Source organism: Podarcis filfolensis (assembly GCF_964270895.1).
Source record: "Podarcis filfolensis genome assembly, chromosome: 6".
In the NCBI taxonomy this organism is placed as follows: domain Eukaryota; kingdom Metazoa; phylum Chordata; class Lepidosauria; order Squamata; family Lacertidae; genus Podarcis; species Podarcis filfolensis.
Genome location: NC_139609.1, coordinates 77,495,602 through 77,509,883, shown reverse-complemented (window position 1 = coordinate 77,509,883; position 14,282 = coordinate 77,495,602). Strand labels below are relative to the sequence as shown.

The 14,282-nt window shown below is 49.5% G+C and overlaps 1 protein-coding gene across 1 annotated transcript; it reads left to right on the top strand.

Annotated features, from left to right (window-relative positions):
• The first annotated feature begins 1,997 nt into the window (after positions 1-1,997).
• KCNK15 (potassium two pore domain channel subfamily K member 15) lies at positions 1,998-13,750 on the top strand. Its single transcript, XM_083618948.1, has 2 exons — positions 1,998-2,366; positions 12,751-13,750. The coding sequence occupies exons 1-2, from the start codon at positions 2,039-2,041 to the stop codon at positions 13,656-13,658; spliced, it is 1,236 nt and encodes a 411-aa protein (XP_083475074.1). The 5' UTR covers positions 1,998-2,038; the 3' UTR covers positions 13,659-13,750.
• The last annotated feature ends 532 nt before the right edge of the window (positions 13,751-14,282 follow it).

The window sequence follows — 14,282 nt, the reverse complement described above, 5'->3', positions numbered from 1 at the left end:
GCAAAGAACTCCAGACTGAGTGAATTGGTAGAAAAATGGCAAATGTGAATCGATGTAAACAAATGTAAAATAATGCACATTGGAGCAAAAAAAACCAAAACCCACTCTAATTTAATATATACACTAATGGGACATGAACCAGCCATGAGTGACTAGGATAGTTCACTCCTGATGTTGACCCTGTGAGTGGCAGCCGTGGAAAAGGTTAATTTCATGACAGCAGTCATTAGCAAAGGGGCTTATAATAAACTGCCAGTACCCATAATGTGTTGTGCAAATTTATTTGCCAGTTGATAGGAATCACAAGTGGGAGACTACTGTTGCACTGAGCTACTGTTTTTGGACTTCCCATGTGCATCTGGTTGACTACTTTGAGAACACAGTGTTGCTTAGATGGGCCGTTGGCCTGATCCAAGCAGGGCTCTTCTCATGTTCTTAGGGTGAGACCAAACTTGAAATACTGTGTATCATTCTGGTTGCCTCACCTTGAAAAGGATATTGCGGAGCTGGAAAAGTGTAAGAAAGGGGAAACCAAAATGGTCAAGGGGTCACAGCAACTCCCCCGTGGGAAAAGGTCACAACATTAGAATCATAGAGTTGGAAGGGACTCAAGGGCATAGAAGCATAGAGCTGTACAGTTGGATGAGACCCTGAGGATCATCTAGTCCAAGGCAGGAATATGTGCCTTTCCCATATGGGCATCAAAACTGCAGCCTTGGTGTTATCAGCAGCACCAAGCTCTAAGCAACTGCGCTATCCACAAGATGTCACTCATGACGGCAACAATTCTGGATGCCTTTAAAAGAGTATTAGCCAAAGGCACAGAGAATGTGATCCATAGCTACAAACTGCAATGGCTCTGTTCCATCTCCTTTGTTGGAGGCAGCATGCTGGGCATCACAAACTGAGAGACAAATGGAAGTCCTTCTTCCGGGTTTCCCAGAGGTGGAACGGTCTCCCTTGAGAGGTGGTGGAATCTCCTTCCTTGGACGTTTCTCAGCGGAGGTTGGATAGCCATCTGTCATGGATTGCAGTGGGTTGGGCTACATGACCCTCGGGTCCCTTCAAATTCTATGATTCTATGATTTGGCTCTGAGAACAGGATGAGCTCTTGGTCTGGACCTCTTGCATCCTTTTAGGAAGCAGCAGACCAAGAACAGCCTTTACCAAAGGTGTCATAGGCTTTGAAAACACTCCAACTCAGAACGCATGGGAGAAACGTGCTAAGAGGAAGGCATGCTTGGCAAATCCAAACGGTGATCAACTCCCGCCCGGAAACCAATGTCCCCACTGTGGAAGGGCGTGTGGGTCCAGAATTGGTCTCCACAGTCACTTACGGACTCATTTTTATAACCGTGTTTATGGAAGACAATCTTACTCGGCTACGAGTGATCGCCAAAGAAGAAGAAAGAAGGCGGCTGTTCTTAGGTTAGGATCTTATCCCGTTTCTGGGCTTGTCCTCGTCCTGAATCGACAGCCTTAAATCCCCGCTGCAAAAGCATCGCGCAAAGGAGCAGAAGGCGAGGGGGTCGTTCAGAGAGCGGCCGTGGGAAGAGGACCGATCCGTTTGTCTTCTCCTCGGGTGCGCTGTAGGTAGGTGTGGGCCGTCCCCGCGCGCCGACAGCCCCTCCTCCTCGCAGCCGGCGCTGGCAAGCGGAGGCGTGGCCGGCTCCGGCGAGTCCCTGCGGCGGGAGCACGCGGGGAGCAGCGGCCGGAGCAGCGCCGGCTCCTCTTCCTCGCCTCCGGAGCTGCGTGGCTGCGATCGGCGCAAGGCGGGAGCTGCACCGAGGCGCTGAGGACGAACGGAGCCGCCTCCGGTGCCTCGCGGGAACCGGGGCTCCGGAGGGGGGGGGGGCGCTCCCGGTAGCCGCCGCTTGCGCGACGAGAAGCGAGCCTCGATGTGAGCGGGAGCCGGGGTGGGCGGGCTCCGGGGAGAGGCTGTGTCGCGAATGCCCCGGGCTCCGAGGAGGCCGTCGCCCGCCGAGGCCGGCAGCTCCCCGCGCCGCGGTGCCATGCGGCGGCGGCGCCCCCCCAGCTGATGCGCTGTGCCCGGGGCAGCGGCGCCCGGCCGGCCGGCCTCGCCATGAAGCGGCAGAACCTGCGCACGCTGTCGCTGATCGTGTGCGTCTTCTCCTACCTGCTGGTGGGCGCCGCCGTCTTCGATGCGCTCGAGTCGGAGGCCGAGATCGGCCACAAGCGCCTCCTGGAGCAGAAGCGCAGCGGCCTGCGGAGGAAGTACCGCTTCACCGCCGAGGACTACCGCGAGTTCGAGCGCCTGGCGCTGCGGGCCGAGCCGCACCGAGCCGGCACGCAGTGGAGGTTCGCCGGCTCCTTCTATTTCGCCATCACGGTCATCACCACCATCGGTGAGTGCGCGGCGGGATCCCCCTTCCCATTTAGGGCGATCCCCAAAGCAACCCATCGCTGGGTGCGCCGGGCTCTCTTCTGTCACTCTCCAGGGCAGGGACAGGAGAGCTTGTGGAGGTCCTTGGACTCCAACACCCATCAACCCCATCCAGTGTGGTCAGTGGGCAGGGACGATGGGAGTTGGAGTCCAGTCCAGCAACATCTGGAAGGCCACAGGTTTCCCACTCCTGGACCAGGAGTCGGTGTGGGCTTGTTTCCGCCTTGCTCAATTTGACCCCTTTCTCCACCTCCCCAGATCCCCATCGCGGTGCACTGATGTCTGTTAAATGTACAATGCAGGGGTTCATCTTTGCAATCAGGAAAGACTTAACCTGTGTCAACCTAGCCAACCTAGCCATTTTTACACCAGAGTTAACAATGCTGGGCTGAAATGTGCAAAAGGGAAGTTGATTCTGAACTTCCATCCCTTCATTGGCTTGGTGTGTGAACCAATATATGTACATGCAGGTTGTATGCATTTTGCCATAGTGTGATCTGCAACTTACATTTCGTAAGGTCCATGCAGTAGGGAGGGGCAGCCTTCATGTGCTCAGGTTGTGCATGTGTAGACTGTGCATAGAGAGCCCTTGAATGCCAAGGAGATCAGGAATGGCAGCAGTGTGTGCCATCTTGCACCCTCTCTACACATCTGGCTTAATGTCATTTTCAAACATGTTGAAAGACCTCATGAGTAGAACATTCTCGTTTTAAGAATATAAGATGTCCCTTGCTGGACCAGCTCAAGTTCCATCTAGTCTATCGTTCTTAGCAAGAAGCCAAGTTCCAATAAGCTTTAGATGTTCTGGCAGAAATTGATCAGTGGGTCCTCCAGGAGACCGTGAGCCATCTTCAGTCCACATGGGCTGATCAGCAGGGTCAAATTTCAACTTGGGCTTCAGCCCTAGAAAACATGGAGCAAATATAGTGAAGGGCACTTGCAAGTACGTACCAAGTGCTTTGTCTCCATTACCGTGAAGCCACAGCCAGCTTTCACCTGAAATTGGGGACAGAGTTTTCTTGGCAAAATACAGTGGTACCTCGGGTTACAGCTGCTTCAGGTTACAAACTCCACTAACCCAGAAATAGTACCCCGGGTTAAGAACTTTGCTTCAGGATGAGAACAGAAATCGTGTGGCGGCAGCAGGAGGCCCCATTAGCTGAAGTGGTGTCTCAGGTGAAGAACACTTTCAGGTTAAGAACGGACCTCCAGAAAGAATTAAGTTCTTAACACGAGGTACCACTGTACATGATTTCTCAGCCAAGCTTCAGACCCAGCACTGCCCATTCGGCAGGTATCCAACTCTCTTCAAGCACATCAATACCACTACATAACGATCAAGTGAATTTGAGGACACTTTTGCTTCTGGAGAGATGAGCATAAATTGCCACCACATAAAACCAAGTGTCCACAGGGTTTGGCAGTTCCAGAGCCACATTAAAAGCAACCAAGATCCTCTCATGCTCACTTTTGTTGCATTTTCCACTGCGCCACCTATAATTTCTGCACTGACACCTAACTCTCGTAATCTCTGACCGCTAGCCCAATGGGAGTCCAACAACATCTATAGGGGTTCAGGTTCCTCGCCTCTCTGCATTATGTGGTGTCAGTATGTAAGAACTCCAGACAATCCCTGCTGGGTCAGGCCCATGGGCCATGTAGTCCTGTTCACACAGTGGCCAACTAGATATCTGTGGGAAGGTGCGAAGATGGACATGAGCACACCAGCACGCTTCTTACCTGCGATTCCTAGCAACTAGTATTCAGAGGCACAATGCCTCTGACAGTGCAGGTGGAACAGCCATTATGGCTAGTAGCCGGTGAAGAGTTAAGGGCATGAAGATGGATAACAAGCACCTATGGGTGCTTGCTGCAGGGAGCAAACAACTCAGCAGGCATACCTGTCCCTGTTCTTTCCCTGGCGTTTTTGGGTCACTGACAATCATGCCATTCACTGTCTGGGGAGCTAATGTCCTGAATATTCATTTTAATGAGCAACTATGAAGTTCTTTATTGCTCCTCAGTGGAGGAAGAACCTTTTAGACATTGCAATAAGAAAGGACAACAATTGTTCAATAGCAGCTCCCCTCTCATCCCATTATAAAAGCAATTGCTCCATTTGCTGCAAATATAAATACTGTCTATGTTGTCTGTATCCAGGATGTTCATCTTGAACTGCCTGTTCTTTGCAAAGTACAGTTAGCATCAATGATAGCACTTTCCCACAAGGGGTGAGGTAAATCAGAAGAAACAGGAGAGTGTCCTGCTGGCTTTGGACCTCCAGACGTCTGGCATAATAAATGGGCATGCCATGCTGTCGTCATATTGCTGTGGCGCGTGTGTCACTCCCATCAGCTGTGCATGATGCTCTCATCATCAGCATGCAGCCTTTTGTCCTCTTGCTGACTGTCTCTGCTGTAGGAAACTGGCACCCAGAGGTGTGCCTGCTATGAGGCAAGGGGGAGGGGCTCCTGAGTAAATGTTGTTGTCATGGGATAAAAGGATGGGGCCTTTTATGGATTGGTAACTGGCTTTAAAAAAGGGAAGATGAGAGTAGGAATAAATGGACATGTCCATTAACTGAGGGCTGTAAGAATTGGGAGTCCCATGGACTACAAGAAGATCAAACCTATCCATTCTGAAGGAAATCAGCCCTGAGTGCTCACTGGAAGGACAGATCCTGAAGCTGAGGCTCCAATACTTTGGCCACCTCATGAGAAGAGAAGACTCCCTGGAAAAGACCCTGATGTTGGGAAAGATGGAAGGCACAAGGAGAAGGGGACGACAGAGGACGAGATGGTTGGACAGTGCTCTCGAAGCTACCAGCATGAGTTTGACCAAACTGCGGGAGACGGTGGAAGACAGAAGTGCATGGCGTGCTCTGGTCCATGGGGTCATGAAGAGTCGGACACGACTAAACGACTAAACAACAACAACAACAAACAATTGGGGTCCTCCAAGGATCTCTATTGGGAGAAGCGTTTGTTTTTTAACAATCCCAAGTGGTCTTAAGTTGGAGGTTAACAGTGAAGTGGCCAAGTCTGCAGATGACAGGGTAGTGGTGGGAAAAAACTACAAGCATTCCAAAAGGATCTTTCCGAACTTGGGTGAGCGGGCAACAAAATGGCAGGCGATGGTTAATGTAAGTGTAAAGCGATACACACTGGGCCCCAAATTCCAAATGCGCATGTCAGAGCTGCCCGAGGTCCCAGCTCACAAAGGACCAACGCCGCTTCGTTGTTAAGTACGAAAGTCTTTATTGAAGTTCAGTTACACTTCCAGAGCCGCAGCGTGCAGCTCTACGTCTCAAACTCTAGATCGCTGATGCTCCGTCTGAATCTCCTCCCCCCAGACACCAGTTTAAGACTCTAGCCTTGCTCCACCTCTTCCTCTGTTCTTTCCGCCTTTGGTTCCGCTTGTCCGTCGGGGTCTCGCCCTTTCTAGACTCTTCTGACGCTGAATCCCCTGAGCCTTTCCCCTCCCTCCGGCGGGCTTTAGGAGCTGGTTCCCAATCCGGGTCTCCTGCTGTCCCCCGCGCCTGTACATTTGAACTTGGCGCGCGCGCCCAGCCAGCAACTTTCCTCCTGACCGTTTCACTGCTGCTGTCACTGCTTCCCCCTTCGGGGAGGCTAGCTGCAACTGACCTCCCCTCCGTTCCCCCACTCTCCGATGGAGGCGTGGTCAGCCCTGACTCATCTTCTCTCCCCGCTGGAGGAGACGCTGGTCCTGACACATGTGACTCTTCCCCCCCACTACGCTCTGGTGGGGAAACTGGTCCCGATCCTCCACTGCTGCTTTGGGGTTCCCCGCTGGCTCCTTGTTTCTGGTGCGTCCCCCCTGGGACCCCCCTTGCCCTGACCATCGGCGCCCCCTTCTGGGAATCTTCTGATTCGCTGGAGAAGCTCATGGAATCTCTCGGGTCACTGTCATACTCCCCTACGCTGCCCTTGGATTCTTCCCCTTCGCTCTCCATTTCCTCTCTCCCCTGTGCTCCTGCTCCCGAGCCCCTGACAGCGCATATATTTAGTGACTGTATATTGGCTTGGGGGGGGTCTTCTGATGAGCAGCAAAAGGCAATTAATAAATATTGTAAAGAAATAACTGAGGTCTGTGTTGGTGGTGAGACTTAACAGATCTTGGGGGCATGGTGGACAGCTCAATGAAAACATTGGCCCAGTGAGCTGGTTTGCACATAATGCTAAGCCATGTTGATATCAAGCCATATCTTCAGAGGAATTTGGCCACTCTCCAGGTGCCCGGCTTGATTCCATGTTGACCCCCCCGTCAACGACTCCCGGCAAGACAAGGCGAGGTCTTTATCGGCCGATCCTTCTTCAAACGTGAAAGAAGAACACAGCCACTCCTCCTCCCTCACTCCCTGCCATCCCCAGGGAGGGGAAAGAGACAGACAGAAATGTATTTACATGCCTTTATTTCTGTCTTTCCTCAGTGCAGAGAAATCATGTCTGCACCCTCTTTACAGCCACAGCAGAGAGAGAATAACTCCACCCATGTACTTCCAGTACAGGGTCATGTGACACTCTGAGCTAACATCCGGTGCTCAGAGCACATAATAGACTGTCCCTTCTTCCCACGGTACAGTCCCAAAACATCAACATCCTGTTTGGCTTTCCAGCCATCTGGAGCACTCAGCAGCATTGCTCCTTTTTCGTAACAACCTCCCCCAAAAGAATCAATGCATGTTGCGGCATGCAAAACGTGATCCAGAGAAGAAAACAAACAGTTGTTATACACATAACACTCCCCTGTTGTTTCAGTTCCACCCTTGGAACTACCCGCCACTGGTTTCCCCAGTGTACCTCTCTGGTTGTCTGGTTTGCAAGGAATGAGTGCATCTGCATTACCTTGGCTAGCAACTCTCTGTTGTGTCTTTGTCTCTGACTTAGACACAGCTCCAACCTGTCCCCGGTTGTTTACAACAGCAACACATGCAACAGCTAAATTAGCATACTCTTCTGAGTACCTTTTGGGTGGTTCACCCTTTGTGACTCTCTCAGACCTGCGTATGAGGTGCTGATCCTCTCTGCTCACTGGTTCTGTCTCAGGACTCTTAGGAGAACCAGTTCCAACAGCAAACAGTGGTTCATCCTTCACCTGTGAAGGTCTATCCATTGTTCGAGATTTCCTCTCAATGACTGTGACAACAGAGCTCTCTGAGCTATCACTGTCACTCTCAGTACCATTGTACTCTGTGAAATCATCATCATCATCTGAATCGTCCTCAGTGGGAAATGTGTGAGCTATCACTCTCTCCTTTTCAGGAGCACTCTCTAGAAATTTTGTGAGAATCACTTGACCAGATTCAGACAAAATTACTCTGTAGAGACCCTTTTCATACCCCACAAAAATGCCTCTGGCATTCTTTACTCCACCTGGAGCTTCTGTTCTCACATGAGACCCAAAAACCCTGAAATGGGCAACAGAAGGTTTTCTCTGGAACAGTTTCTCAAAAGGAGAACTTCCCAACTCTTTCGAAACCTTTCTCACCCATGCATGACAAAACGACATGAGTGACTCCGCCCAGAACTCATGTGGCAGATGTGAACTAAGCAATTGCGCATTCATTCCCTTTTGCAATTCTTTGTTCACTTTTACACAAACACCCCTGTTCCACGCTTCCGCTGAAACAGCAATCTTGTGTCTGATCCCCTTCTTCTGCAGGAACCTCTGGAAATCCTGTAAAAGAAAAATCTGCTTCTCATCTGTCAAAAGACAATCAATGTTAGCATCATGCATATCTTTAACTTTGTCACAAAACTCCTGAAACCTTTCTAAGGCTTCCTGTGGCTTCTTTAACACATAAACCCAGACAAAGTTAGAGAAATGATCCACACACACAAGATAAAATCTTGCATTGCCTCTAGATGGTTCTAGAGGACCAATCACATCAGCATACACCCGCTGAAACGCTCTGTCGACCCTGGCCACCTTCTTGGCGCTTGTTTTGGTCACACCTGCAAGAGAAATCATGTTAGACTCAGAATTACATTCCATGTAATCACTTTGGTCAAAGTCCAACAAATACAGTCCACCTTTCTGTCTGGCAGAAAGATATAACTTTCCATCTTTGAAGATCTTGCAGCTCTTATCATCGTAGGACAATCTCAGTCCTTTCTTTGCAATCTGCGAAACACTCAGCAGATTGAACTTCAGTTCAGGAACCAAGTAAACATTGTTTATTGTCAAGTTCAGACTCTTAAGATAGACAGTCCCTTTTCCGGTCGCTTCCAGCTCCTGACCGTTGGCCTGTGTCACAGCGAAGCTTTGCTTCTTAAACGATGAAAAGAGTCCTCTGTGTGGGGACATATGAACCGTCGCTGCAGTGTCGATAATAAACGCGTTCCCAACATCTGGCGTGGTTCCTTTCGCCATCAAAGCCCTTGCAGGTTCCACCATAGGCTTGGTATGACCTTTGCCTGACGCCTCAGGCTTTGCTGAGCGGCCCTTCGCTCCTTTTGGCTGACGTGGCTTCTTGCAGCTCCGCTGAAGATGCCCAGCCTGTCCGCAATTGTAGTCTCGGACAACGTTCAAAGCTACAGCATCCTCTCCAGTAGCAACATCAGTGGGGGAATTAGAACTCCGTTCTTCCCTCCCCCTGTCCTTTACTTCCAGTGCAGCATGCCGGCTGTGTTCATCCTGAACCACGGCACTCAGGGGCACTCCCCCCTTCTTGGCATCCATGCTGAACTCAAGTCTCAGCTCTCCACTCTCGAGCTAGTAAAAATCCAAAAGCTCCTTTTTGAGCTGTTTTTCTGCCTCTCACTCAGGCAGGCAGGCAATCTCCACAGTCTCACAGTCAAAACAACTTTCGCTTTCCCGGCTCTGACTGAGCCAGCCCCAGGTGTCAGTAGTTTTCCACTGTCCGACTGTCGTTGCTTAGCAACCTTCCCCGGGACGGGAATCCTTATCTCACCACAGGAATTTCTGGTATGCAAGCCTTTCTTTCAGAGCTGTTTTTATCCAAACGCAGCTCTCTCGTGAACCAGAGAATAAATCATTCTGCATTCACACTTTTAGCCCGATATTCAGCATACCTTTTTTGGGGGCTCCGTTGCTTGGAAAACACCCCCTCTTGGTGCCAGCCGTCTGTTCAGCTTCTGGCTGCAATTGCAGACGTTATCTTCTTTCCTTGGTGCAGAGGATGGCACACGATCCATCAACCTCTCACCTCTCATGCTGATTCCCATGGATCAGATAACCAGCAGCGTCTGCTACCATATGTTGATATCAAGCCATATCTTCAGAGGAATTTGGCCACTCTCCAGGTGCCCGGCTTGATTCCATGTTGACCCCCCCGTCAACGACTCCCGGCAAGACAAGGCGAGGTCTTTATCGGCCGATCCTTCTTCAAACGTGAAAGAAGAACACAGCCACTCCTCCTCCCTCACTCCCTGCCATCCCCAGGGAGGGGAAAGAGACAGACAGAAATGTATTTACATGCCTTTATTTCTGTCTTTCCTCAGTGCAGAGAAATCATGTCTGCACCCTCTTTACAGCCACAGCAGAGAGAGAATAACTCCACCCATGTACTTCCAGTACAGGGTCATGTGACACTCTGAGCTAACATCCGGTGCTCAGAGCACATAATAGACTGTCCCTTCTTCCCACGGTACAGTCCCAAAACATCAACATCCTGTTTGGCTTTCCAGCCATCTGGAGCACTCAGCAGCATTGCTCCTTTTTCGTAACAAGCCAAACTACAGCATCGTTTGAAAGTGTGGTCTCCTGCACCGCTGCGAGCCAAGCCATGCTTTGGCTTTGTCATCTGAACCTGGTTTCATGGCTTGTCTTCTTCCAAACAAACTTCCTGGTGACTACTAGGTCACCATGGCAACAGATGCAGGAGGGATACTATGTGGAGCCAAGTGCACCACCCCTATTATTTCACCTATTCCACACCCATCTTCTGAACTCAAAACAACTTGCATGTGGTTTTTAGGTGGGCTTCCATCCAGATAGTCTATAGCAAATGTGGCTGACATGTGGCCCTCCCACTACAACTCCCATCATTCCTGACCATTGATTATGCTGACTGAGGCTGATGGGAGTGTAACCCAACGATATGGGTAGGGCTGTTAGTTAGAGGGGCTTGAAGAGACCCCTCATTCTTCTAGACTAGGCTACCTCAAATGTTTTGCACTACAACTGCTGTCATCCATGACCATTGGCTATGCTAGCTGCAGTAGATGGGAATTGTCCTCCAAGAAAACTGGAGTGCACCAGGGTAGGGAAAGGCTGCTTTAAACCATTTTCTGGACTTAGCCTTTGTCTAGCATCAGATATTTGACAGCTATGTTATGGACAGCCTTTCCCCTACATAGGTGTATGGTTTGCTAACGTATGCGGGAATTAAGGTCAACATCAAGAGATGGAGCTCTGTTACCCTCCATCATCTGAAGTTTGGCAGGTGCTTACATTAGAAAGGTATGAGATGCCTGCACGAGGAACGGCAAGCAGATACACAACATTTGATCCTTGTTTGTGGGATTCTTTCTCCCTCTAAAGAGGCCCACCTGGCCTTGTCCCTGCTTGTCTTTTGATGAGCAGCAAAAATATGGCTCTTTCACATTATTTGAGAGGGAGAGACCTGTTTGTTCTACTACTTTTTGCTGTTTTCTTATTATAGCTTTTAATGACTTGTTAGATACTACGAGGGCAGAAGGAATCATAATACAGGATCAGAAATATTTTCATATACTGAAATATGCTACAATGTGTCATAGACTTCCCAGGGATGGTTTAAACCTTATTTATTTTTAAAGTCTGTCATCTGTATTTCCAAGGCAAGTTTATGAGATCTAAAACAATCTGTTGGAAGCTCAATGAAAATTGCATCAAAAATCTTCAGAATAAAAGAAACGGTCGATTACTATTAAACATCTTCCATCCCATAACTCAGCAAAATGGCAACAACATAAGATGATTGCTCTTTAATGAGTCAGGCTTTTGATCTGTTACTTGGAGGCTGTTTGGTGTGATGGGCTAATCTCGTGGAGTGTAAACAGGCTTAAATGGTAGAGTTTGTATTTGCTGGGACTAGAATATGGCTTTTGATAGCTCTCCTGTCCACAACAGTTACAGCAAGTTGTAGTGTAATGGTCCATCCAATTACTTTTACCTCTGTGTATTGCAGAGGTTACCAGCTTCCATTAGGCTTGTACAGCTGAACTACTGCCATGAGGAATTGTAACGCTGTTGGGCTTATTGCAGCCACCTTGGTGTGGTCCTCTCTCCTTGTTTATCTGACTGTTTTGAAAATGGGGCCCAGGAAGAAGCTATTGACGATGGACAAACATTAACATTTCCCCCTTCTGCAGTCTCAGCTTTCCCTATGGCTCACCTTATCTCCTGGAGCAGTTGTTTCGTTCAATGATGATGTACATCAAAGGCAATACTAACTGAAGCACACCAAGTGAAGCTCACACTTGATTAAATTAGAAGCGACTCAAGTGGGTGATATGAAAAACTGCTGAAAATTAGGACATGTGGGGTCATCAGACTGATAATTTGGACATGTGCTTGAGAACCTCTATAATGCAATCAAGGCAAATATTTACTTATTCCATATTTTGGGTCAGCTGATAACCTGAGTTCTCTGGGCAACATACAAATTAAAATGGATTAGAATTGCAGTACCAATGAAAAATGACCTGTAGCAACAATAATGTAAAGGTAAAGGGACCCCTGACCATTAGGTCCAGTCGTGACCGACTCTGGAGTTGTGGCACTCCTTTCGCTTTATTGGCTGAGGGAGCCAGCGTACAGCTGTGGCCAGCATGACTAAGCCGCTTCTGGCGAACCAGAGCAGTGCACGGAAACGCCGTTTACCTTTCCGCCGGAACGGTACCTATTTATCTACTTGTACTTTGATGTGCTTTCGAACTGCTAGGTTGGCAGGAGCAGGGACTGAGCAATGGGAGCTCACCCTGTCACGGGGATTCAAACCTCCGACCTTCTGATCGGCAAGTCCTAGGCTCTGTGGTTTAACCCACAGCGCCACCCGCGTTCCTTGTAGCAACAATAATGCCCCCCAAAATCAGAGGAGAGATACAGAACTGGATTCCTGAGACCTGGGTTCAGGTCCCCCTATTCATCCAAGAAGCTTTCTGGGTATTTTTGGGCCACTCACTGTCTCGCAGGGTTTTGTGAGATCAAAAATGGGCTTCTGTGTTTCATCCTGAGCTCCTTGGAGGAATGGACTAAATAAAACCATTTTTCTTTGGGGGGGGGAATAATTTCGTGACAAAGGATTGTGTCGACATGGTTCTCCATTCATTAATATGCAATCTAGAGAAATGCTTAAGTTTTCTCTTCTTTTGCCACAGGTTACGGACATGCCGCACCTGGAACGGATGCTGGCAAGGTTTTTTGCATGTTCTATGCGATCCTCGGCATTCCCCTCACCCTGGTGATGTTCCAAAGCCTTGGCGAGCGCATGAACATCCTGGTCCGAATGGTGCTGAAGAAAATAAAGAGGTGCCTGGGAATGAGGCAGCCAACTGTCTCCATGAAGAACATGGTGGTGGTGGGTTTCCTCTCCTGCATGGGGACGCTGGGCATCGGAGCAGGCGCCTTCTCCTATTTTGAAGGCTGGACTTTCTTCCACGCCTTTTATTACTGCTTCATAACCTTGACCACCATTGGGTTTGGAGACTTTGTGGCCCTACAGAAGCACGAAGCTTTGCAGAAGAAGCCCCCTTACGTTGCCTTCAGCTTCATGTACATCCTGGTGGGCTTGACGGTGATCGGGGCTTTCCTCAACTTGGTCGTCTTTCGGTTTTTGATTATGAACTCGGAAGACGAGCGGCGGGACGAAGAGGAAAGGGCGTCTCTGAGGAGGGCCAGGAATTATATCAGCCGGGAGGAGAACCAGGGCAGGAACGACCTCCTGCTCCCCATCGAAGACGGGACGAGTCAGATGAACCTCCTGCCGTTGATGCAAGAAGAGGCCGGGAGACCGAGGGGCAAGTCCTCAGGCTCCACCACGAGAGTCCCTTCCTTCTGCAACTGCCTGTGCTACCGGCCGCGGCTAAGCAGGAGCCCAGTTCCTTCCCAGCCAGAGGCCTTCAACTGCCACACCAACCTTGTATATTACAATTCCATTTCTTACAAAATCATGGAAGTCTCCCTGGGCGGTAAGGACCACACTGGCTTGTCTTCCCCCAGGAGCACTCTGTCGTCCAATAGTCCCAGCTGCCGGGAGCACTCCCAGCTGAGGAGGAAGTCTATCTGATAAACGTGCATGCTCTTTTTGGACTTTTTTTTTATTACTCTGAGCTGTGTTCTGCTCCTGAACTTCTTTTGATGATAAATTATTAACTGAGACACTGGGTTGTTCTGGTTGCCTTTCTTTCATCTCCTTTATTCTTCTTTTTCCTTTGCAGGGGCATCCCAAAATGGCTTCCAACCTGCGGTGCTGCCAGCTCCACAATGCACTTGCCTGAGCACTGCTTTTATAAAATACGAGCCGTAGAAAATAGCTTCTCCCAGCAACAGAGTATGTCACAACAATTGCAGGAGAAGCTAAGTGTTTTAGGGGACTTAAATAATAGAACCCCACAGTGCATCAAAGTTGTCAAGTCATCTGCAGAAAGCCCTAATTATTGCCTCAGGGCAAAATACATAGATAATGCTCAATTACATCATTGCAGCCTGCATTCTAGGTTTGTCCTGGCTTTACCCCCAACTGTAGGAGTGTACAGATGTACCTCCTACAACAGAGATTTTCAACCTTTTTGGGTCCACGGCTCCCTTGACCAACTACATTCTTTCTGCGGCACCCCTGTGGGGCTCAGGTGTCCAGTTATGTCACCCCTTGCCTGCAGAGCTAGCAGCCCCTCACCCATCCCTTGTGGAG